The sequence below is a fragment of the Oncorhynchus mykiss genome, chromosome 27 (genome assembly GCF_013265735.2).
Source record: "Oncorhynchus mykiss isolate Arlee chromosome 27, USDA_OmykA_1.1, whole genome shotgun sequence".
Taxonomy (NCBI): domain Eukaryota; kingdom Metazoa; phylum Chordata; class Actinopteri; order Salmoniformes; family Salmonidae; genus Oncorhynchus; species Oncorhynchus mykiss.
In genome coordinates this window covers 25,078,393-25,105,475 of record NC_048591.1, presented here as the reverse complement: position 1 = coordinate 25,105,475, position 27,083 = coordinate 25,078,393, and the positions used below count along the sequence as shown (strand labels likewise).

The 27,083-nt window shown below is 41.8% G+C and overlaps 1 protein-coding gene across 8 annotated transcripts in view; it reads left to right on the top strand.

Moving 5' to 3' along the window:
• Nucleotides 1-27,083, top strand: part of kirrel3b (kirre like nephrin family adhesion molecule 3b) — a 211,039-nt gene that overhangs the window by 169,507 nt on the left and 14,449 nt on the right. For all 8 annotated transcript variants that reach the window (XM_036965155.1, XM_036965157.1, XM_036965156.1 and 5 more), the window contains exons 6-11: nt 13,548-13,653; nt 19,767-19,915; nt 20,090-20,217; nt 20,821-20,947; nt 25,304-25,404; nt 26,258-26,456. In XM_036965155.1, the coding sequence (XP_036821050.1) occupies nt 13,548-13,653; nt 19,767-19,915; nt 20,090-20,217; nt 20,821-20,947; nt 25,304-25,404; nt 26,258-26,456 (810 nt within the window). The remainder of the gene's footprint in view (nt 1-13,547; nt 13,654-19,766; nt 19,916-20,089; nt 20,218-20,820; nt 20,948-25,303; nt 25,405-26,257; nt 26,457-27,083) is intronic.

Here is a 27,083-nt window from a genome sequence, read left to right as displayed (position 1 = left end):
GGAGCAGTGGCTTAATCTGGATTCATTGTATCGTCATGTTCATGTCACATTTTGAATGGAGATCAGTAGCATCTGTACCATCACTCAACTAAGCTATGCCCACCAGCCTCCACTGTTTTCTCTTCAAACTTTTGAAAGTAAACCATGCGTCAGATCTACTGTTGAACCTTGCAGGTATACTTGAAAATGTAAAAAGCCCAAACAAAGGGCCTACAGTCTGAATGGCAAAGACATATGCCTGCATTGTGTGAGTGGGTAAATAAATGCATGGTGTTGGCTTTGGGGGCTAGTCAAGCTGTGAACCTGCAGTTGTCTGCCCCTGTGTGCCCGCCTTCAGTAATACACTGGGCCAACCAGCAGACAGCATCCATCTCCATATGGCTAGGGATATGCCACTGCTCTAGTAGCAAATAAACAGACTCCCCATCCTTCAGAAACAGCCTTGGCTCCTGGAGGCTTATCCTCATGGAGGAACAGCTGTCTACAATGACCCAAAGAGAGTGGAAATTGAGCTTTAAGAAAGGGAAGAAAGCCATTTACGTTGGCACCATCTCTGGGAAATCTAGAGAAGTTGGCTGATTGTTCAAAAATGCCATCTGCTCCACTCTTTGAACTTCCGATCAAAAGCAATCATCAGACTACACTATCTTCCTCTTTTTTAGCCGTCCTGTTGTTGTTGCTCTTCTGCCATCATCACCACCACTACTGTTCCCAGCACCCCTCCCACCATCTCTATATCACTCGCCTGATGAATCTGAGGAATTAATGGCCCTGCATATTGATGGGTCTGTCACGTGAAGCCTCAAACAAGCTCACACTCACTCATGCATTTATACATCAAAGTGACAAACAGACTTCTTTAATAAGTGGCTGTCTGTCTCCATGGGGGTCAGAGGGCGGCAAGTTGGCGACCCAAGATCCCATCCCAGAGTCCTTCTCATCGGGCATTTTGGCGGCCGTCACTCTCTTCCCTCCTGTTCTCTAAGGACAAAGCTATCCAAACAGAATGGCCAAGTAGCTCATCTTAAATGCATAATGACATTATGCCACAATGTCTCATAAGTGAGATACACTCAGAGGCTTCTTTCATTCAGGGAGGATCAGTTTTCACAGGCTGATTGACTTGAAATAACTCCCTGGCCCAATCAGTAATAAAAAACAGCAATTGGCTAAGATGCCCTTAGATCTCACTCGCAGCTGAAAAAAAATGAAGTTTGGCATTAAGGATTACAAGCATAATGTTGTCGAGGTAGTAGGCCCATGTAAAACCTCCCACCACAAAGCAGAGTAGCAGGGTACACTGCCACCACCTCCACATCTGCCATTCTGCCTCTCTGCAGTTATTTCTGCCTGCCTCTTTGTCCGCCCAATTAGCCAGCCATAGTGCTACACACCTACCCTGCTGCTAACACTGCTGCTCACAGCTTGGCCTAGGTTCATGTTAATGATGGCCTGGTGTCTTCCAGGATTCAACATGTTGTTCCTACCTTCATTGGCCCGCAGGAGAGACCTGGCACGGGTGTGTGGGTTGTTGTGTGTTTGTAAGCGGGCATAGTGTCCCAAAAAGCCATTTGAGCAGATGAGGGGTAAAAATGGCACCTGGACTACCCTCCCTCTGGGGTGCGGTGGCAGCTGAGCTTGCCTACAGCAGCTGCACACCCACAGGGCAAACAGAAAAGTGTATTACAGAACAGTGTATTACGGCACAGTGTATTACGGCACAGTGTGTTACGGCACAGTGTATTACGGCACAATGTATCACAGCACAGTGTATTTTGGCACACAGTGTATTTCAGCACAGTGTATTTCAGCAGTGTATTTTAGCACACAGTGTATTTCAACACAGTGTATTTCCTCTCAATGCCCACACACACACAGAAGGATGTATGCACACTTGCACACAACACACACACAGACACACACACACACACACACACACACACACACACACACACACACACACACACGCAAACTCTCCCTACAGCTACAACACTGGGAGGATTGGGCTGAGCAACAGCAGCCTAACTGTTCTCTCTGCTAGTGGCTGTGCCCACAGCCCACCACACTGTTACCTCCGCATCCAAACAACTGGGCCCCTGGATGTTACGTTAGTGTAATTGGACACAGAGCACATGGAGACATGACACCATCCAAATGGATGTTTTCTGCACCTGCACTAAACCCACTCCAATCCCATGGGATCTCCGTATTTCTCTTTGTTAGTTTGCTAATGTGCCCAAGGCTCTCCAAATTACAGAACTACAGATGTGTAATTATTCTACTTCCTCAAAGTTTACAACTAGGGAGGTCTAAGGTCTGGAGAAGCTTGGGAACTTTCCAGTTTGAAATAATGATGTTGTAATATCTTGCTGCACATATCTATCATTCCTCATTCATGTATTCGTCTGTAGCCTGTAGGGTCAAGCCAAACCTATCATTGGAAACAACATCTAGCCATAGAAACTGCAATCATCATCTTGCATTTTTCTATTTTCAAGGAGATGTACCGTAATGACTGTATAAAATAAATTACTCAACTACTGAGTTTTATTGTATGCAAAAAATAGGGAAATTATACTTTTATACTAATACAATTTCACAAAAAGTAATACATTTCTTCTCAAAAAGGTTGGATCAAAATTATTGACACCCCTAAAGATTCTTATAAGTAAAGTAGTCAAAAGTTTACTTCGTGAATCATGAATAATGGTGAATAAGAACCTGTTGTCGAGTTGTCAAAGTCTTATTTTGTTTTATTTTTATTTTTTTCAGAAATGTTTTTGTCAACACCTGCTACCAACTAGATGGCATACAGTACCAGTGGAATACACCAAACTTTTTTTTTTATACTCAGAGGACCATTATTAGCATGTTTTAACCAATCCTATATAAACAGTAGACTATCGGACATGCAACAAGAAGGTCTGATTTCATTATTACTGAAACAGGATCCAAGTGGTATATATAAAGATCCAGTCCATTTAAACAATTGGAGGCTTCTGCAGCTTCAGTGCTGTGATGCAAAAATTCTAGCTAAATGCCTGTCAAATATTATTCATCCTCATCAGACAGATGTTTTACATAGATGATACATTGGAGAAAATACAAGACAAGTACTGGAAACAATAGAATACTATGAAATATCTGGGAAACCAGGCTTGGTTTTCACAGCTGACATTGAAAAGGCTTTTGATAAAGTATGAGTTTATATAAAAATGCTTGGAATATTTCCATTTTGGAGAATCTCTTGTAAAATGAGGTAAAGTTATGTATAGTAACCCTAGGTGTAAAATAATAAATGGTGGCTACATCTCACAAAGTTTTAAACTCTCGAGAGGAGTAAAACAAGGTTGTCCACTATGAGCACATCTATTTATTATTACCATCGAAATGTTAGCTGTTAAAATTAGTTCCAACAATAATATTAAGGAATTAGAAATCCATGGCTTAAAATCGAAGGTGTCATTGTACACTGATGATTCATGTTTTCTTTTAAAACCACAATTAGAATCCCTCCACAGCCTCATAGAGGATTTGGATACTTTTTCTAACTTCTCTGGATTAAAACCACATTTTGATAAGTGTACTATATTACGTATTGGATCACTTAAAAAGGCAACTTTTACATTACATTGTAGTTGACCAATAAAATGGTCTGATGGGGATGTGGACATAGTCGGTGTACATATCTCGAAAGAAAGAAATGATCTCAGTCCAATTCATTTTCATAGAAAGTTAGATAAGATCTTGCTACCATGGAAAGAAAAATACCTGTCTCTTTGTGGAAAAATCACCCTGATTAACTCTTTAGTCATCTCACAGTTTACCCATTTACTCATGGTTTTGCCTACACCTGCTTTAACAATTATATGAATAAAAAATATTCAAAATTTAAATGGCCTATTTATATAATGAATATGAATTTGGAGGGCAGAAATTATGAAATATTAAAGCATTAGACCTCTCACTAAAGGCATCAGTCATACAAAAGTTATACTTAAAAGGTTCTCTTATAAATTAGTACGAATGTCGCACCCCGTGTACAAGAATGGCCTTTTTACCTTTATTCAGATTACAACTGCTCACTTTCTGTTATTTGAAAATGAAATAATCTCCCAAATATCGATATCTTTTTAAACAAGCCTTAGAAAGTTTGCAATTTCAGTTTAATGCACCTGAAAAGACAGAACAAATAAGACAACAAATACTGTGGTTAAATTCAAATATACCAATTGATTAAAAAAAATGTGTTGTTCCATAAAATGTTTAAAAAAGGTATAATCTTTGTAAACTATATTATAAATAGGACTGGTGGAGTTATCTCACACATGCAGCTAACACAGACACATGTCTGCTCTACCCAAAATTAGCATGACCAAAAAATGGACAAGGCAAGTGGAAGGGGGAAAAAGTAAGGAACTTGTCTATCGGCCCTGCATTAAAGACCAAAAATGGTTAAAGAAAATTGTGATAAATAAAAATATATACCAGTTTCATTTAAGAACCAAGAAATTGACAGCTGTGCCATATAAATTGCAAAATAGTTGGGAAGAGATTTTCGATGTACCAATTCCATGGCAAATGGTTTATGAATTGACACGCAAAACGTTGCCGGACTCAAAACTTCCATTTTTTTTGTTTAAATTATTATACAAAATTCTTGCAACTAATAGAATGTTATTTATATGGGGGAAACAATCTTCCCACCTCTGCAGATTTTGCTGCGAGGAGGCAGAGTCATTATATAATTTATTTTGATACTGTCCATATGTCCATGTGTAGCTCGTTTGGTCGCAGGTCCAGGAATGCATGAAGAATTGTAACATTTACCTATAACTAATGCTGCAGATAGTAATACTGGGTGGTTTGAAAAGTCATAGTCAATCGATCAATAATACAATAATAATTTTTGCAAAAATGTTTATCTTTAATTTAAAATCTGTAGAAGCTATGAGAATAGAAAGGTTCAGTACTTTTGTGAAGCATCACAATACAGTTGAAAAATAGAAATCCAAAATGGATGGTGTTAAGAGATAGATAGATGGGAGGGGTTGAATGGAGCTGAAGGGTGGGACTAATAACAACTAAATAACAAATATAAACTGTATATAGGTACAGAAATGTCGTGAAATGGCACAGGTAGAAATAGAAATCAAACTGGATGGATATCAGAAATAAAGTAAGGTCAGGACTAAAAACAAACAAAATAAAACTATTGTAAAATAGATTGTGTTTGTAAAATGTGAATAGTATGTATAAACTGAAGGTAGAAGCCTAAGTGTTATTGTTTATTAGTTTACTAATAGACTGGATTACTAATAAACTAATTAATTGGGGAGGGGTGGTGTGGTTTGCGGCGCATAATTAAGGTATTGTCACGATCGCCGTCGTCGTGAAAATGGCCGGACCAAGGTGCAGTGTGGTGAGCGTACATTTTTCTTTATTATAAATGTCGCCAACAAAACAACAACAAAAACGAACTTGAGGCTGCCTAAGTATGATTCCCAATCAGAGACAACGATAGACAGCTGTCCCCGATTGAGAACCATACCCAGCCAAAACATAGAAACACAGAACATAGGGTTTCCCACCCGAGTCACACCCTGACCAACCAAACATAGAGAATAAAAAGATCTCTACGGTCAGAGCGTGACAGGTATAATCTAAAAAGGTGTGTACATGTATGTATGCATATACCGTATATGTGTAAACAGTTGAAGTAGGACGTTTACATACACTTGCAGTCATTTTCTATCACTCCACACATTTTTGGTTAACAAACTATGGTTTTGGCAAGTCAGTTTGGACATCTACGTTGTGCATGACACAAGTTATATTTCCAACAATTGTTTACAGACAGATCATTTCACTTATAATTCAATGTATCCCAATTCCAGTGGGTCAGAAGTTCACATACACTAAGTTTGACTGTGCCTTTAAACAGCTTGGAAAATTCCAGAAAATGATGTCATGGCTTTAGAAGCTTCTGATAGGCTAATTGACATAATTTAAGTCAATTGGAGGTGTACCTGTGGATGTATTTCAAGGCCGACCTTCAAACTCAGTGCCTCTTTGCTTGACATCATGGGAAAAACAAAAGAAATCAGCCAAGACTTCAGAAATAAATTGTAGACCTCCACAAGTTTTGTTCATCCTTGGGAGCAATTTCCAAATTCCTGAAGGTACCACTTTCATCTGTACAAACAATAGTACGCAAGTATGAATACCATGGGACCACGCAGCCGTCGTAGCACTCAGGAAGGAGACGCGTTCTGTCTCCTAGAGATGAATGTACTTTGGTGCGAAAAGTACAAATCAATCCCAGAAAAACAGCAGAGGACCTTGTGAAGAATTGGGACGAAACAGGTACAAAAGTGTCTATATCCACAATAAAACGAGTCCTCTATCGACATAACCTCAAAGGCCGCTCAGCAATGAAGAAGGCACTGCTCCAAAACCCAACATAAAAATCCCAGACTACGGTTTGCAACTGCACATGGGGACAAAGATCGTCGTTTTTGGAGAAATGTCCTCTGGTCTGATGAAACAAAAATAGAACTGTTTGGCCATAATGAACATCGTTATGTTTGGAGAAAAACGGGGAGGCGTGCAAGCCGAAGAACACCATCCCAACCGTGAAGCACGGGGGTGGCAGCATCATGTTGTGGGGGTGCTTTGCTGCAGGAGGGACTGGTGCACTTCACAAAATAGATGGCATCATGAGGTAGGAAAATTATGTGGATATATTGAAGCAACATCTCAAGACATCAGTCAGGTAGTTAAAGCTTGGTGGCCATCACAAAGCCGGGACCTTAATCCTTAAGAAGATTTGTGGGCAGAACTGAAAAAGCGTGTGCGAGCAAGGAGGCCTACAAACCTGACTCAGTTGCACCAGCTCTGTCAGGAGGAATGGTCAAAAATGTACCCAAACTACTGTGGAAAGCTTGCGGAAGGCTACCTGAAATGTTTGATCCAAGTTAAACCATTTGAAGTCAATGCTACCAAATACTAATAGAGTGTATGTAAACTTCTGACCCACTGGGAATGTGATGAAAGAAATGAAAGCTGAAATAAATCATTCTCTCTACTATTATTCTGACATTTCATATTCTTAAAATAAATTGGTGATTCTAACTGTCCTAAAACTGGGAATTTTTGCTAGGATTAAATGTAAGGAATTGTGAAAAACTGAGTTTAAACGTATTTGGCTTAGGTGTATGTAAACTTCCGACTTCAACTGTATTTGTAACGAACCTCGTCCTCCTCTTCTGAGGAGGAGAAGCGAGAAGGATCGGAGGACCAAAACGCAGCGTGGTAAGTGTCCATGATGTTTATTTTAAAACATAAACTGAACACTACGAAATACAAAACAATAACAATAAATGAACGAAACAGTCCCATGTGGCGACAAACACTGACACGGAAGACAAACACCCACCACCCAAAAGTGAAACCCAGGCTACCTAAGTGTGATTCTCAATCAGGGACAACAATTGACAGCTGCCTCTGATTGAGAACCATACTGGGCCGAACTCAAAAACCAACATAGAAAAACAAACAGACTGCCCACCCAATTCATGTCCTGACCATACTAAAACAAAGATAAAATAACAGAACTAAGGTCAGAACGTGACAGTATATGTATATGGGTATGTGTTTGTATATTGATTTATACGTATATTTACCACAAATACAGTGGGGCAAAAAAGTATTTAGTCAGCCACATATTATGCAAGTTCTCCCACTTAAAAAGATGAGAGGCCTGTAATTTTCATCATAGGTACACTTCAACTATGACAGACAAAATTAGAAAAAAAATCCAGAAAATCACATTGTAGGATTTTTTATGAATGTATTTGCAAATTATGGTGGAAAATAAGTATTTGGTCAATAACAAAAGTTTATCTCAATACTTTGTTATATACCCTTTGTTGGCAATGACAGAGGTCAAATGTTTTCTGTAAGTCTTCACAAGGTTTTCACACACTGTTGCTGGAATTTTGGCCCATTCCTCCAGGCTGATCTCCTCTAGAGCAGTGATGTTTTGGGGCTGTTGCTGGGCAACACGGACTTTCAACTCCCTCCAAAGATTTTCTATGGGGATGAGATCTGGAGTTTGGCTAGGCCACTCCAGGACCTTGAAATGCTTCTTACAAAGCCACTCCTTCGTTGCCCAGGCGGTGTGTTTGGGATCATTGTCATGCTGAAAGACCCAGCCACGTTTCATCTTCAATGCCCTTGCTGATGGAAGGAGGTTTTCACTCAAAATCTCATGATACATGGCCCCATTCATTCTTTCCTTTACACGGATCAGTCGTCCTGGTCCCTTTGCAGAAAAACAGCCCCAAAGCAAGATGTTTCCACCCCCATGCTTCACAGTAGGTATGGTGTTCTTTGGATGCAACTCAGCATTCTTTGTCCTCCAAACACGATGAGTTGAGTTTTTACCAAAAAGTTATATTTTGGTTTCATCTGACCATACGACATTCTCCCAATCTTCTTCTGGATCATCCAAATGCTCTCTAGCAAACTTCAGACAGGCCTGGACATGTACTGGCTTGAGCAGGGGGACACGTCTGGCACTGCAGGATTTGAGTCCCTGGCAGCGTAGTGTGTTACTGATGGTAGGCTTTGTTACTTTGGTCCCAGCTCTCTGCAGGTCATTCACTAGGTCCCCCCTTGTGGTTCTGGGATTTTTGCTCACTGTTCTTGTGATCATTTTGACCCCACGGGGTGAGATCTTGCGCTGAGCCCCAGATCGAGGGAGATTATCAGTGGTCTTATATGTCTTCCATTTCCTAATAATTGCTCCCACAGTTGATTTCTTCAAACCAAGCTGCTTACCTATTGCAGATTCCATCTTCCCAGCCTGGTGCAGGTCTACAATTTTGTTTCTGGTGTCCTTTGACAGCTCTTTGGTCTTGGCCATAGTGGAGTTTGGAGTGTGACTGTTTGAGGTTGTGGACAGGTGTCTTTTATACTGATAACAAGTTCAAACAGGTGCCATTAATACAGGTAACGAACGAGTGGAGGACAGAAGAGCCTCTTAAAGAAGAAGTTACAGGTCTGTGAGAGACAGAAATCTTGCTTGTTTGTAGGTGACCAAATACTTATTTTCCACCATAATTTGCAAATAAATTCATTAAAAATCAGACAATGTGATTTTCTGGATTTTTTTTTCTCATTTCGTCTGTCATAGTTGAAGTGTACCTATGATGCAAATTACAGGGATCTCTCATCTTTTTAAGTGGGAGAACTTGCACAATTGGTGGCTGACTAAATATTTTTTTTGCCCCACTGTATATGGGGGATTGGAAATGATGCAGACAATTACATTGATGGAAGCAACATCTATCTGCAATATGAAAGCTGATCCACCCCCTAAAGTAAGATTCGAAAACTTAGGCATGACATGCCAGCAACAAACGCTGACACTACACATCCAAGTATAACTGATCAAATTATGAAAGACAATCGTTGTAATATTGAATTCTGTAAAGTGAGTGTGGAGGAAGTGAAGCCATTCTTGTTGTCGATCAACAATGACAAGCCACCGGGCTCTGACCTCCAGATGAGCTTCAATGCCATACAACTCTCCTTCCGTGGCCTCCAACTGCTCTTAAATGCAAGTAAAACAAAATGCATGCTCTTCAACCGATCGCTGCCCACACCTGCCCGCCTGTCCAGCATCACTACTCTGGACGGTTCTGACTTAGAATATGTGGACAGCTACAAATACCTAGGTGTCTGGTTAGACTGTAAACTCTCCTTCCAGACTCACACTAAGCATCTCCAATCCAAAACTAAATCTAGAATTGGCTTCCTATTTCGCAACAAAGCATCCCTCACTCTGCCAAACATACCCTTGTAAAACTGACTATCCTACCAATCCTTGACTTCGGTGATGTCATTAACAAAGTAGCCTCCAACACTCTACTCAGCAAATTGGATGCAGTCTATCACAGTGCCATCGGTGTTGTCACCAAAGCCCCATATACTACCCACCACTGCAACCTGTATGCTCTCGTTGGCTGGCCCTCGCTTCATATTTGTCGCCAAACCCACTGGCTCCAGGTCGTCTATAAGTCTTTGCTAGGTAAAGTCCCCCCTTATCTCAGCTCACTGGTCACCATAGCAGCACCCCCACGTAGTACTTGCTCCAGCAGGTATATTTAGCCTTTCCTTCAAGTTCTCTGCTGCCAATGACTGGAACGAATCTCAAAAATCACTGAAGCTGGAGACGTTTATCTCCCTCACTAAATTTAAGCATCAGCTATCAGAGCAGCTTGCAGATCATTGCACCTGTACATAGCACATCTGTAAATAGCCCATCCAACTACCTCATCCCCATATTGTTATTTTTTTTCCTCCTTTGCACCCCAGTATCTCTACTTTTACATTAATCTTCTGCAAATCTACCACTCCAGTGTTTATTTGCTAAATTATATTTTTTTCGTCCCTACGGCCTATTTCTTGCCTTACCTCCCTAATCTTTCTTCATTTGCACACACTGTATATAGACCTTTCTATTGTGTTATTGAGTGTACGTTTGTTTTTTCCATGTGTAACTCTGTGTTGTTGTTTGTGTCGCACTGCTTTGCTTTATCTTGGCCAGGTCGCAGTTGTAAATGAGAAGTTGTTCAAAACTGGCCTACCTGGTTAAATAAAAATATTTTTAAAGTCTGCTGCTGTAAAAACACATGTTTTATGGCTTTACACCCCCTAATATATTGTGAAAAAAGAGTTACCTGTCTAAGTGAACACAGAGGGTCTTCTTTAATGGAAGCCTCTCCAACATAATCCAGGTAGAATCAGGAATTCCCCATGGCAGCTGTCTTGGCCCCTTCATTTTTTCAATTTTGACTAATGACATGCCACTGGTCTTGAGTTAAGCCAGTATGTCTATGTCTACAGATGACTCAACACTATACACTTCAGCTACAACAGCAAGTGTAATCACTGCAACAGAGCTGCAATTATGGTTGTTTCAGAATGGGTGGCAAGGAATAAGTTAGTCTTAAACTTTTTTTAAACTGAAAGCATTTTATTTGGGACAAATCATTTACTAAACCATAAATATCAACTAAATCTTGTTATAAATTATGTGGAAATTGAGCAAGTTGACGTGACTAAACTGCAAGCAGACTAACCCTGGATTGTAAACTGTCATGGTCAAAACATATTGATACAATGTAGCTAAAATGGGGAAAATTCTCTCTGCCTTTTTAACAACACTATCAACAAAGCAGGTTATACAGGCTCTAGTTTTGTCGCACCTGGACTACTGTTCAGTCATGTGGTCAGGTGTCACAAAGAGAGTCCTCAGAAAATTACAATTGGCTCAGAACAGGGCAGCACAGCTGGCCCTTAAATGTACATGGATAGCTAACATTAATAATATGCATGTAAATCTCTCATGGCTCAAAGTGGAGGAGAGATTGACTTCATCACTACTTTTGTAAGAAGTGTTGAAGTGCTGAATGCACCGAGGTGTCAGTTTAAACTACTAGCAAACAGCTCGAACACCCATACCCCACAAGACATGTCACCAAAGGACTCTTCACAATCTCCAAGTCAAGAACAGACTATGGGAGGCATACAGTACTTCATAGAGCCATGGAACTCTATTCCACTTCATAGAGCCATGGAACATGGAACTCTATTCCACATCAGGTAACTGAAGCAAGCAGTAGAATCAGATAAAAAAAACATACAAATATACACCTTATGGAACAGTGGGGACTGTGAAGAGACACACACAGACAGAGATACACATACACATGATAATAAACGCACTCTACACACACGTACACATGGATGTTGTATTGTAAAAACAGTGTTTTCGGAAAGTATTCACACCCCTTGACTTTTTCCACATTTTTCTACATTACAGCCTTATTAAAAAATTGATTTAATTGTTTATTGCTCAGTTTGGCCGGGTGGCCAACACTAGGAAGAGTCTTAATGGTTCCCAACATCCTCAATTTAAGAATGAAGGAGGCCTCTGTTTTCTTGGGGACCTTTAAAAGCTGCAGACCTTTTTTGGTACCCCTCCCCAGAACTGTGTCTTGACACCGTCCTGTCTCCAAAAAATGTGGAAAAAGTCAAGGGGTCTGAATTCTTTCCCAAGTGTTATGAAATGTAATGTCATGTAATATTTTTTATTGTATATAACTGTCTTAATGTTGCTGGACCCCAGGAAGACTAGCTGCTGGCTTGGCAGGAATTAATGGGGATCCTTAATAAATAAAAATACAAAAAATAGTGTCAATAATTTGGAACCAACTTTATATTTGATTAGTCATATGATTTATGGATATGCACTCAGAGAGAACTCCCCTCTAGCGTTCATGCTGCCCTCTTTTGCAGCAGAGGTTTGTTAGATTTCATCAAGCAAAGTTAAATCAAGGACTTGATTGTATTAAAAGCAATCTACATATAAAGCTAGAAATGGAAATGGCTTGGACAGTTGCCACAGTAGACGTAAAGAGGCAGTAGCCCATTTGAATTGAAGCAGCGGACGTAGAGAAGGAGAGAGGGGCCATGCTCATGGCTGCCGTGTTCCATTAGTGAAATCAGACAACCTTTGAGTCGCCCCACGATGTTCAGAGATGGGGCTTATACTGCTGAAAGGCCATAGTTTTTTTATCACTCAGACTCCCAGTGTTTGATGAGGACTTTTGGCCCTCCATTACTTTACATTCTTCACAGGCTATCCCTATGGCCCTTTCATCAATGCTGGACTTAATTGAAAAATAGCTTGCCGTACTTGAAATGTTTTATGTGAACATAAAGGGGGACCGAAGTGGAGGATTCACCAGAGATGAAAAAGTGATTCAAATCAAATCAAAGTTTATTTGTCACGTGCGCCAAATACAACAGGTGAAATGCTTACTTACAGGCTCCAACCAACAGTGCATTTTTAAAGTAAAAAAATAGGTATTCGGTGAACAATAGATACGTAAAAAAAATACAAACAACAGTAAAAAAGACAGTGAAAAATAACAGAAGCGAGACTATATACAGTAGCGAGACTATAACAGTAGCGAAACTATATACAGGCAACGGTTAGTCGGGCTGATTGAGGTAGATTAAAATGCATCTTCAAAAATAATTCTATACCTTTGGTTACATTTAATTGCTGTTTATTGAATTAACATAATCTATGTGTTTGCTTTTTTAAGATCATTTTTAATTGTCTAACTCAGTGTTTGTTAATTATTGTAATTATAATGGAGTGCTTGGAGGAAAAATCACTGTCTCAATTAATCCTTATTTGCAAATTGCCAATTACTGAAAAACTCATTATCAAGAGTTGCATTATTTGATTTGATTTCCTGTGTTTTTCTGCTCTTTAATGTCTCAAATGAAAATGTAAAACAAGTATAGGTAGTGTATTTCCGCACCTGTAAAAATATCTCACAACATAAGTTTCTATAGGGTAATATGCTGGTCTATTTGGTAAATGCAACAGCCCTAGATTACTGTAAGGTTGTTACAGGGGTCTTTTCTAATTGGTCGTCTGTCTCTGGTCTGTGTCCATACAGATTTGCCACTTGTCAATCTGTCAGTGGAGCCTCAGCCCATTCTGGAAGGAAACCTTGTCAAGTTCCACTGTTCGGCCAAGGCTAACCCACCCGTCACACTGTACAGGTAAGATTACCTACCCATACATTCATACCTCTCCCTCTGTCTCTGTCACTATTTCTCTCTCTGTCTTGATAGTCTATATCAGATTATTTTCACTCTGAACTTGGTTCCTTGGTAAGACTTTGAATGTGCTGTCTCAGAACTTTACTTTAAACTCCATTACTAGTCTCTCAATGAGAAATGTATTATAGCAAAATATGTGAGCCAGACATAATGCATTATGCAATGCCCCATAATGAGAAAGAAAAACGCTGACAAAAACTTCAAATGATATACAAAGGTCCTGTCTGATTAATGTTGCTTGTTGCTAATAACTTCTCACATTAAGTCAAATGTGGCACTTCACTATTGATGGTATTAATCATTGTCAGAGAATTCTTATGATGCCGTGACACTATTAAATCTCTTGTCGATTTGGAAAATTTTCACAGAAAAACATACAGAGAAAAATCTAATGCCAAACGTCGGTTGAAATTCATTCCCAGTCATGTACTTAGAGACTAATGAATGCATTGACTTGCATGGCTTTGCTTTGAGATACCATTGTCTATATCCCCTGAACATAGATACATTACCTTGAGTGGGAGAAGAGCTGGCATTGTGTTGTATCTGATGAGGATGCCAGGGTTACAAGGTATCATGTTAAAAGGGTGACATGAGTGTCAGAGTACTGCAGCAGGGCCAATGGACATTTGAGTGGAAGGAGTTGGTTGATCTTCTGAATCTACGCTGAACCCATGTCTGTGCTTTTTCTCAATCCTTTTTGGATTCTGACTGACAACTTCAAGCACACACAGAGACTTGATTTGGAACACTGAGTTCTTCAATTCTCACAATAAACGTTTCCTTTCCTCTCAGAGAGGATTGGGGATAAAGAAGAAATTCTCATGAAACTTGGTCCTTGAAGAGGTGTAATGCCAAGGTGATTTGTCAAGACATGCTTTTCTGTGAGGGTTTTAAAACCAAGGGAAGAATAAGTGGAACAAAATCAATAGCGAAGGGAATTGCCCAGCCGACACTGAGCCTGAAGCAGTATTGGGAAATGAAATGGATCTACAACACACTCACAGGTGGCAAAACAGAGACGTTCCTTTGATGGATTCTGCCCTTTTAAAAAACAGATATCAAGGCAAACAAGACTTGTGTTTGATTGTGCAGGTTTACACCAAAGGCAGGTCTTCTGCTACAATCACCGTGGAACTCAGTCTCTATTGTTGTGGGACATGGATCAATGTTCCACTAAGAGGGCCTGGGTCCTTGGGAGCCTTGGTGGGTCAGATTCCTTTTAGCCTTGGAAACCAATGGATAATGTAATGAAAAAAGGAGGGAGGTTGAACTTCAGGCTGAAATAGGCACTCTCTAGAAGGGATTCACTAGTGTTAGGATCCAATACCACTTTGAGTTGAGTTGGGCTGTGGTAATATATCTTTTTTTTTTCAATATGCAACCATGCAGATTCATTTACGATTAATTTTAACACACATTATGTAACGGTTTTCGTTCTCCTCTTCTGAGGAGGCGTAGGAAGGATCGGACCAATGCGCAGCGTGGTAAGTGTCCATAATATTATTTTAATTAAATATAACTGAACACAGAAAACGAATAAGAAAATAAATTGAAACCGACACAGTCCCACAGTCCCGGAGCAAACATTGACACGAAAAATAATCACCCACAACCAAAATGGGGAAAACAGGCTACCTAAGTATGATTCTCAATCAGAGACAACAATCGACAGCTGCCTCTGATTGAAAACCATACCAGGCCAAACACAGAAATACAACATAGAAAAAATAACAAAGACTACCCACCCCAACTCACGCCCTGACCAAACTAACACAAAGACATAATAAAGGAACTAAGGTCAGAACGTGACACATTCTTCGAAATAACTATTTGATATTTTATCTCCAGCTCTCTCAGTCTACATTTGGGAGTGTTGCACTGTTCCTGTCTACACTGGGGAGTTGATTGAGGAGAACCCTCCTTGTCCCCCGGAGAGCGTTACAGCAGTGCAGAGTAGGGAGCTAGTGGTGCGGTGTGTCTGTTAGTCTAATACACCCTGTCTCTGGAGATCAGATATGCCACAAGGACAGGGCAGCCCTTAGAGTGATGGACTCTCTTCTAACCTCCAGAGTGCCATCCATCCTCAGCACACCACTCTGCCATCCTCCACTTCAATAAGCACTTCACACACATACAGAGCCACGGTAGCAGAGGAAGAGTCAATGACATGGTGATTTCTATTCTCTATGATCTGCTGTGATTGGCCGCTCTATGAATGTTGCTTAACAAAGCGAATGGAAATAAGTCTCCAGTCTACAGATATCTCTCAGGCAGAGCCAGAACCCTTACTCCTGGGAGGAAAGAACATGTGCCTCAGGGATAGTGGATAGGATAGGAGTAGAGGATAGGGAGTAACCTAACGTAGCAGGCAAAGAAAGATGCCTGAGCGGAGTGCTCATTTGTGTTTTTCAGGGAAAACGGAAGTTAGGTTGAAAATACTGTATCTCTGAAAACCGGATGTTAGCGTTTTCTAGAGACTCATAGGATAGATGGGGGGGAAGTACTGTTGGAAGTAAGTTTGTGCTTTTGTCTGAGTGTGTTGATGTGAATCGAGGAATTGTAAAACAATAGAGCTGTTAAGGGATCTTCATTACATAATGGAAGGAGGAGGGGCAACCATAATACTTCAACATCATATTGAACGCCCTGGTGGTACAGATACAAAGCTTTTTTTTCACTACTCCAAGAAGAGGCACTCCAGAGAGAGACACATCAGAAGCGGAGTTTCAGCTCTCTCACCTGCACACTCTACCACAAACACGTCCCTCTTCACGCCCAGAAAACACCATCCCCAATTCTCTCCCCAGTTAAACAATTAGCGTGTTGTTGCTACTAGATTTTTTTTTGGTCAGTTCTACCATCTACCTTTTCCTCGTCTGTGTCTCTGAGGTGGCTAATGAAGAGGTTTACCATCGTGGCGCTTTCCGTCACATTGTCTGTGGGCATTGCCAATGTTTGTTTTTCCACAACCGTGCTTCCCCTGCGACTCGCTTTGTGCCACCCAGTGTATCCAGCCTACGAGAATAGCGAGAGAGAGAAAAAAACAGTAGCAGGCACAGCAAATTAAATCCATCTTGTCTGTTCTACTGGCATAAACACTTTGGCTGTACAAAATATTTTGACTGGTACCATGCCACTAATGACAGTAATGTTTTAAAGGAAGGTACAACAGCGATGTTCTTCTGCCAGACAAACAGACTTCCTGGTTTTATTTGAATTGTGAGGCACCAAACTGATAGTCTCATCATCTTTGCTCATGTTCCCTACCCAATGGCAGACGGTATATTGGAATGTCATTCACAATGTGTTGAAACTATAAACAATGTGTTGTTCTCTCTTCTAATATTGGGCCTTTTGTCATATTATTTCAAATCAAGAGACATTTCTGTATTATTTGTTTTACACATTTTATTCAAAGAACATCAGGGTGCGATTTGATCAACACATCATTATGAAAGTGTCTATTTTCCATTGAAATAAGTATTTTTATATATTCAACATCATGAAAATGCAAATGAGCAACATAATCTTTGCTGTGATGTACATAACCATGCTGATAATAATAATAGTGTATTCTATATGTTAATAACATAGCTAGATGTTTAATTTAATATAATTCAGTTTGACCATTCTTGTCCCCAACAAGGTTGGGTTTTCACTGTTCTTTCCCTGGTAAACACAGATTTCACTGATGTTGCCATACACAAACACACACACACACACACACACACACACACACACACACACACACACACACACACACACACACACACACACACACACACACCCTGAGGCACACACCTGACTTGCACCTCATTGTGTGACCTACATCCATGAATAGGTCCGGGTGGTAAGTGAGCTGTTGAGTAAGTTCTCGCTGGCCCCTCTGCCCTCCCAGAGGAGATGCAGTCTGATGGATGCAGAGCTGGCTTTGTTTAGACTCTATTGGATGGGGACCAGCACACCAGCCGAGCTTTCAAACTCCCTGCAGGCACTAGCATTCTGTCTCTGCTCTCTCTGCACTGTGGACCTCCCAGTCCTGGCAGCCTCACACTCCATTTGGGAGAAACCTGCTGGCCAAACTTCTGTGCTTAACTCACTGTAACTCCTCCAGTACTCTATCAACCCTACACTCTCAGTCACAGCCTGTGGAGAGTCATTCATCATCAGACACTGAGATTCAGAGGGCATTAATGATCACTGTCATCAGCGCATTTATTGACATCTAATATTCATAGACAGTGTGTTGTCATTATCATAGTCATTATTATAATACTTAATTCAATATTTTGTGTACAGAATTGTTTTCTTGAGGGACTATACACACAAAATGTTTGCTTTGTGTAGATTACTGTAACGGTATTAATATTTTCTCGAATCCAGCACATTCTCCTCCTGGATCAGTTATGTAAGGAAGGGACAGGAGAGCCAAGCACACCCATATGCCCTAATTTTTATATATTTGGAAACACAGGTGTCCCTGTGCATATTAAGCAGACAGTGATCTCAGTGGCTTCAATTTGCACGCAGTGAACTCTCCTCCTATAGTGTGGAAACATAGTCTCCTCAGCAGCAAAATGAGCAGCAGAGAAAAATCTACTGGAGCCAATTAGAAAGCTGCTTCACTTGCTGAATGAATGAGGTAATCTATTCTCATTTAAATTATACTATTCCAGTCAAGCAAAGACCAAGGCTTCACTCATGGATAACAAACAAGTCCCCTATCCCTGGAATACTGCACAGTGTACCCTGTAATCTTGGGTGAGAAAATAGAACCATGTTTTGTGACAGTTAGAAGTGAAAGGTTATCTTCGCCCACAAGAGCATGCAAATACATCTCTTTCTGGGGAAGGGGAGAGGATTAAGATTATACAGAGTTGAATGTCCCAAAATACCTTGTAAATGTGACCGAGAAGCAGCCCCAAACATCCACTCATGCCCTGGCTCGCTTTAATAAATGGTCCCTGTCTCCCACAGCAACAGGGAACCATCCAGTATGGCATAACGAACAAGACAGAAGCGGTGAAATCAGGAGGCATCGCTCCAACACAAACGGATGTTCTTCATGCAATCCGGTGTCAATGTATTAACATCAGGTGCCTTTACGTGCATACAGTACGTGTCAGCCGGCATCGTCAGGGGGACTCTACCATACAGTACGTGTCAGCCGGCATCGTCAGTAGGACTCTACCATACAGTACGTGTCAGCCGGCATCGTCGGGGGGACTCTACCATACAGTACGTGTCAGCCGGCATCGTCAGTAGGACTCTACCATACAGTACGTGTCAGCCGGCATCGTCAGTAGGACTCTACCATACAGTACGTGTCAGCCGGCATCGTCAGGGGGACTCTACCATACAGTACGTGTCAGCCGGCATCGTCAGTGGGACTCTACCATACAGTACGTGTCAGCCGGCATCGTCAGGGGGACTCTACCATACAGTACGTGTCAGCCGGCATCGTCAGTAGGACTCTACCATACAGTACGTGTCAGCCGGCATCGTCAGTAGGACTCTACCATACAGTACGTGTCAGCCGGCATCGTCAGGGAATGGATGGCTGCCACAAAAATATGCTGAAGCCAGCAGAGAACCTGCACAGGAATGTTTTTCAGAGAACAACGTGGTCCTGACATGGAAGGAGAGAAACTGTCTTAATGTTTCATCCCTCCCTCCTCTCCCCCCATCCTCTCATCCTTCAGACAGGTGCCATCATCCCTCACTGATGACCGGGACTGAAACGTTATTAGTCAGAAGCAACCCATTCTTCATATTGGTCTGGTGGTAATGTGTGTTCAAAATGTCTTCCTTCTGCAGATATTCTGGGCCCTCAGCAGAGTATTTTCCGACAATCATAGGCCAGGCGACCATAGGTCAACAATAAGGTCAAAGCAATTTGTGAATACCAGTAGATTATCAGACCACCCCTCTCATGCAGGGTATCTCTCTCTCTCTCTCTTTCTCTCTCTCTCTCTCTCTCTCTCTCTCTCTCTCTCTCTCTCTCTCTCTATCTATCTATTTATCTATCTATCTATTGCACTTCACTACAGGTGGGCCAAAGGAGGTAATGTGATAAAGGAGGTCTCTGGGGACACCTATGAGGTCATTGTGGACCATTCCTTCTTCACCGAGCCAGTCTCCTGTGAGGTCACCAACCCTCTGGGCAGCACCAACATCAGCCGCAACGTCGACGTCTACTGTGAGTACTACTACTGTGTTGCTCTTTCTGTGGCTATCCAATATTGATGTCCACCCAATGTTATACATCCTATTTAGATACATTCTGTAGCTGACCGTATGGTACTGTGTTATAGTGTTCTGTGTTGCTGGTGGCGTTGTGTTGATTGTACTGACTGTGTCTGTGTTCCTGCAGTTGGTCCACGCATGTCTGCAGAGCCCCAGTCCTTACAGGTGGATCTGGGGTCTGATGCTGTATTCAACTGTGCTTGGACTGGAAACCCCTCCCTCACCATTGTCTGGATGAAGAGGGGCTCTGGGGTGGTAAGTATTCACTCATCCAATGTCTTTCAGAATTTCATGATTGTTTTGTCTAGGTGCGATACACTGTAGATTGTGATCCATTGTTCCAATCAGGTTAGCCTATACTTTCAATGTAATTTACTTTATATTGGTATGTTTTTCACAACCACCCCCTGGCCACAGCAGTAACTTCATTAATTATAAAACATCTAACCGCAGCAGTCATGCAGGATTCAGGTGACAAAGCAGTGCCCTTTGAGCTCAAATCAGTTGTTTTCAAAATCTCATTAATCTCAAAATTCTGAGGCAGCTAGCGGTTCGGGCTCGTTAGTGGTCCTGCTCCCTGACTCCTGGCCGGAGATGTGTTGAGGTGAGCAAAGGGGCATGCAATTGATCTGCCAGCCAGGCTCATTCTTCAACTCCGTACACATCAAACTTCCAAGCCTGGAGATGGAGACCAAAACCGCCCCTCTCTCGTATGAGCCTGGCCTCAAATTGGATTTTAATAATAGAAGAGAGGTGACCTTTAAGGCGTTAAGAGGAGCATAGGCTGCTTTGTGCTGCCTCAAATGAGAAGGTGACCTCTCACTGCTCATTCAGTGACTCTTGACCTCCGTGCGGCAGGTACTAAGCAACGAGAACATCCTGACACTCAAGGCTGTGAGGCAGGAAGATGCTGGGAAATATGTGTGCCGTGCCGTGGTTCCGCGAGTCGGCGCCGGGGAGAAGGAGGTTTCTCTCACCGTCAACGGTAAGTGTCACACTGGTCAGGAATGTATTGAGTGGTTTGGGGGTCACATCTGTAAAGAAGAAAGCAATTTATCACTACAGCCTGTACTGAGCATCGTCTGTGGTTTACACACAAAAACATATCTTCACCCCAAAGACTTTCCAACAATACGGGGGAAGTAGAAGGTTTTCTATTGGGTCTCTCCAGGTGTTCATGCTCTGAATAAATGTATGCAGTGATGCCATCTCTCAATGTACAGTATTTACTCTAGAAAAGGTTTCAAATTCAACAGTGCGTAGTAGTCTACAGCAGAGAGATTCACAGCATTGATCTGGTGGTAACGTGTGTAACAGATGCATGAAAATGTATTTCCTTGACATTTCATCAGTCCTTAGAAAGACACAGGGATGGATGGATAATATAGCTAGCACATCCAGGATATTGCATTATAATCCTTAAACACAGGAAATGTGCTTTAATGCTGATTAGATTCTGTAGGAGTCGAGGAGAGGGTTGGCGTTTTCAGGCCGTGACTGACTAATGAATGCAGAGCAATGGAATGGTGGGAGACCCCGCAACTCGCAGACAAATGACTTCATTAACACCGCTTGGTATTCACAGAGCGTGCATTAGTGTTGCAGCAGCTATCAGTCAAGAATTTACACGTTCTTTAAAGGGCTTTTTCTCACCATGTCCATTTGCATGGGTGGTAGATGAAAGTAAGGTATTGTCCTCGACAATACATTGGATATCTTGAATGCAATCGTACAATGTCTGTTGTTAGCAGCGTTGTTGCTTATTTTTAAACTTGTACAGTAGCTGAGCATCAGAGAGAATGGCATCCAAATGCCCCTTTCGTTATTGGATTACAACCACTAGTGTGTGCTATGAGCCCCTTTTCTATCAATAGCCTAGTTCTGTTCAAGATCAGAGCTCCAATAGTATGGAGCTAAGTCATTCCTAATTTACACCTTAACAGTTTTGTTTTATCCCAGCATCCTTTTTACTGTCTGGACTAGTAAACAAAATCTCTGTTCAAGTTTATTTTTCCAATTGAATTGGTCTTTCTTTCATGTACAACTATCTATGGGGATTGTGTTACTTCTGTATACAACACTATACAAAGAGAAGATACATTGCTTTAATAATAATAGTGATAGCACAACTCATAGAACACACATTGGGAAAAATAACACAAAGCGGAAAATGTTTGCTTCAGTCTTCTTTATTGGTGTTTACTTCTCTTTTATTTGTTTATGTTTGCCTGTTCTTCAGCCTCTCTTGCCTCACGGCCTGGATCTGTCTCTGACATTAAAAAGCCAAATTCTTTGTTCCAGTCTGAATAACTGAAATCCACGCTTTCTTAAAACCACACGATGGGTCCTCAGTCGATATGTTCACATTTCTAACCTGCCCAGTCCTCTCAGCGAATCAGATTGTCAAGCCGAGGAAGCACAAACAGAGTGTTTGAAGTGGCAGCATGTGGAGAGGACTCTCCCACGGTTTGCTGCTTGATTGTTTTAAGTTGTCGTCTTTATGGCAGATGAAGCTGTATTCTCCTCAGCCCTCATCAACCTGAGGTCTTTGACATCCAATAGGATCCAATTGGATCTGACAGTGAAAGAAGGGCACGACTGATGACCGTGCGTTTTGGGAGACGCCTTGATCGTGTCTCAGAAAGACTGAGTATATGCACGGTGTGAGGGAGTGTGTGTGTATGTGTTTGCATGTTTTGCTATTTGTTTCCCATCGCTTATGCCTGGATCATTTTACACAAACAATTGAAATGCATGTGTTTAGAATTTGTCAATATGTTCTTTCTTCCGTTGCATGTCAACGACTCCCACTGAGCAGCAACACAGACAAGAGAATCCTCTCCTTCCCTGGGGACTGGTGTAATTTAATTAGAATCAAATAGCTAGCAGGGGAGGCAGTTTATGTTGAAGTCACTAATGAATACGTATTGCTCGCTGTAGTTTAACATCCTCACACAGTCAGTCTGAGCTTCAATATTTGTTTGAGTGAAGATATTGTATTGTGCTTGTTTTTTGATCATGTGTTCAATGCATCCTTGTGCAATATACACACACAGAGAAAACTAGTAGGTATATGGCTGAATTTTTACTTGAGATTTGTAGCCTACATGTGTTTGTGTCCCTATCAATGAACTTGGACATATTATATTTGAATGAGTGTTTGTTTGTAGAGGTATGAGTCTGTCCATCTTGTGTATTTCTTGGTAGGTGTGTGTTCCTGTCTGTCTGTCTGTCTGTCTGTCTGTCTGTCTGTCTGTCTGTCTGTCTGTCTGTCTGTCTGTCTGTCTGTCTGTCTGTCTGTCTGTCTGTCTGTCTGTCTGCCTGCCTGCCTGCCTGCCTGCCTGCCTGCCTGCCTGCCTGCCTGCCTGCCTGCCTGCCTGCCTGCCTGCCTAATCAGATGTTAGGCAGCCCAGGGAGAGGGAGCACATTAACACATTAATGGAGAAAGTGGGCCAATGTGCCTTCTAGTCTCCCACGGGGCATCTTGTTGTTGTAGTTATATTTTTCTCTGCCAGACATAGTCTTTATATGCTCAATAAATTAGCATTTCATTCCTTCTCCAAGTGCCAAGACAGAGCTTACAGAAACCAGCACAAATTAATAATTCAGTTGAGAAATACCATTCAAATGGGTGTGACAGAGATTGTAATAGAATACAACATCTCTTAGGTGCTTTGAATGAGCTGTTGCAAGGAAGCACAAAAGGACACACCTTTTCAAAGCTCAGGCTATACTTCAAACTCTGTTTGCAAATGCAAGGCCCGGTCTTTGACGTAGGCTCTTTCGACAAGGTGATGAACAAAGAATAACAAAGAATCGGATTTTGAAGCAGCCCATTTCATACTCTTAAAAAAAATCTCTGACCATATCGACTGAGTCCACTGACAGTTGGAGCACTCACACCACCCACCACCAGCTCCCTCTCTCTCTGATCAGACAGTCTGCGCGCGCACACACACACACACACACACACACACACACACACACACACACACACACACACACACACACACACACACACACACACTCCTCCCTTTCCTCTGAAGGAGTCACCACACCCCAGCAGTCTGAGGCAGAGAGATAAAACCATCTAATTATATTCCTCATTTGCAGCCCTGATCCACAGAGCAGATTCTCCCGAGCCACCAGCACTCGCCTTGGGCAGCCCGGGAGGAATAGATCTGAGTGTGTTTACCACAGGAGCCCATTCCAGCCATACACACACACACACACACACACACACACACACACACACACACACGATTTTATGCATCCAACTACACTGACACATCTGCACAGGTCCACACAGACCGGGCCCCCATGCCAGTCCACCATAGGCTACTAAGACAGTGGTGTTGGGACATAGTGCTCAATGTAGTGCTGTTTGTTTGCCGCAATCATTCCACAGAATCAGCAACCAAACTCCCAGTCTCCTGCATGAAGTGGCATACCGAGAGACCATCTGCCAGAATCTCATTAAAATGCTAATTTATTTTAATAAGAGACAGGTAATAAACTGCAATTATGTACATGCAAAGAGATGCCAGGGAACAGGTTGGAGGGGAGTTGGCAGTAAGCTCACCTTCTTACTAATCAAGTTGTTTCCCCACTACTCTACACTTAAACATCTTAAATCACACCCCAAAAAATGTTTCAATGTTTTTACTGGCTATTTAATCTGATAGACTGCTTCCTCTGTTGTCTTGTTGGGAGGACTGGAGGTTATCCGATGGATGGAATCTCTATGGGTCAAAGTGCAAGGCTCTGGCGAGCTAAATTGAATGTTCAGAGACACAGGGAGGAGTGTTATCTCTCCACAATGACACTTCTCCCATCATGATTATGCCCACAGAAATGCCTCTCGACTCGCCACCATGACCCTTATCATACTGGGAGAAATCAAGAGCACCATAACATTTTGGGCCCACATGGATGCCCTTCATACAGCCCTAACCTGCCCTTGGTGGTATTGTGGAGGTTGGATGAGATGTTTGCATAAAACCACAATGCAATCCTCAGCGCCGGCATTAGGAGTCAGTTGGAAATTGGAAGTAGGATTTACTATGTGAAAGAATGCAGTCTACCTCTTAATTGAATGCAGCACAACCTGATTGAACCAGTGCTACATGGCATGAACCTGAACCCACAGGAATCTGGCAGTAGTTGATTGTGGTAATGTGTGGGTTTGTGATTGGCCTTTATGGTACAGTGTTGATATGTTCTCCTCTGTTCCCTCTCTACAGGCCTTCATGGTACAGTGTTGATATGTTCTCCTCTGTGCCCTCTCTGTAGGCCTTCATGGTAGAGTGTTGATATGTTCTCCTCTGTGCCCTCTCTACAGGCCCACCCACCATCTCTAGTACCCAGACCCATCAGGCTCTCCATGGGGAGAAGGGCGAGATCAAGTGCTTCATCCGGAGCACTCCACCTCCAGACCGCATTGTGAGTAACACCACTTCCTTCAATATCTATCTATTTTACTTATCTCTAATGGCCACAGCATTGCATGGTATATGGGTCGCATTACAGCCATGGTGCCCTGACAGGGCTACTGTTGCATTATCAGCATTTCATTAAACCATCTAAGTTAACATGCAATACAACTGAGAAAGATATCAGTTTAATGAATATAATAGTATTCTAACTGCTTGATTTTGTATGAATGGGAGGGCATGAAGCATGGCAAGCTTACACCCTTAATTTCTAATGTAATGCATGCTGATGCTCTGTTAGCACAGATCCCATTAAGATTCATGGCCCTTAGATAAACAGCCTACTCTCTCAGAGCCCTCTCTTGTTCCATTAACAGTGTGTGTGTGTGTGTGTGTGTGTGTGTGTGTGTGTGTGTGTGTGTGTGTGTGTGTGTGTGTGTGTGTGTGTGTGTGTGTGTGTGTCTGTGTGTGTGTGTGTGTGTGTGTGTGTGTGTGTGTGTGTGTGTGTGTGTGTGTGTACATGTAAGTACACATGTGAGTGTGTGTGTTTTGGCATAATTGCAATCTACAAATGAATGTTTTGTGTGTTGATAATTGGCATTAACTTGCTGCATAATTAATATGCTGTTGATTTGATGGGAGGGTCTAAAGAGGTAGCATGAATATTTATCCAACATAAATGTGAAAGTAATTTTGCTTCCATGCTTATGAATATGTTTTAACCACCAGAAAAGTGCTTGCAATTCATCTTATTTGTCAGCAATCAATTGTTGTCAATTAGAACAGTACTTCTTGCTTCAGATCACCCAGTGAAAGATGGGGAACTCCTCCCCACTCATGTTTACCTTGTGATTCCCTTACAGGCCTGGTCATGGAAGGAGACAGTGCTGGAGTCAGGGACATCTGGCCGTTACACAGTGGAGACGGTCAGCACCGAAGAAGGAGTCATCTCTACTCTGACCATGAGTAACATCGTCCCTGCAGACTTCCAGACCATCTACAACTGCACAGCCTGGAACAGCTTTGGGTCTGACACGGAGATCATCCGTCTCAAGGAACAAGGTGGGAGCCAAGGTTCAACAGGTTCCACCTTCTCTACTTCAACACTGTGGTGGCCGTGGTTCTAGTGTAGTGTAGAGAATGTGTGTGTCAACTAGAGAGGGTGTGTGTCAGTGGATTTGATAGGTTTACAAGTGTTGAACCAACCATTGTCATTATCAGCCACAAACCACAATGAACCCCGATGCACCATACAGTGTTTAGGTGCTGACAACACCTATCTCATTTGAGTGACATTTTTGTGGTGTCTGATTTATCAACACTTCACATTATTTCACTTTAGAACAATAGGATGACCCAGGCTGTTGAAATCGGACAGATACAGTATGAAATAAACAGCCAATGCATTTGTAGTTACTGCAATCATTTTGTAGATTCAGTCACAGTGTGAGTAATTTGTAGCTAATTAGCTAGTTAAAAGATATTGTTCAACTCAAGTGCAGATTCATAGTCATAGCACATCAGTAGGCATACCAGATCAGTAGTCATACCACACGACAACACAAATATTCCACTATGGCTTTGTTTATACCAATGCTTTATTATTCAATTATTGGCTGGGTTTCATAGCTGGACGTGTTGCTCTGTCTTTTCAATGGGGAAGTTTTGTTTTTGTTCACTCCCCATAAA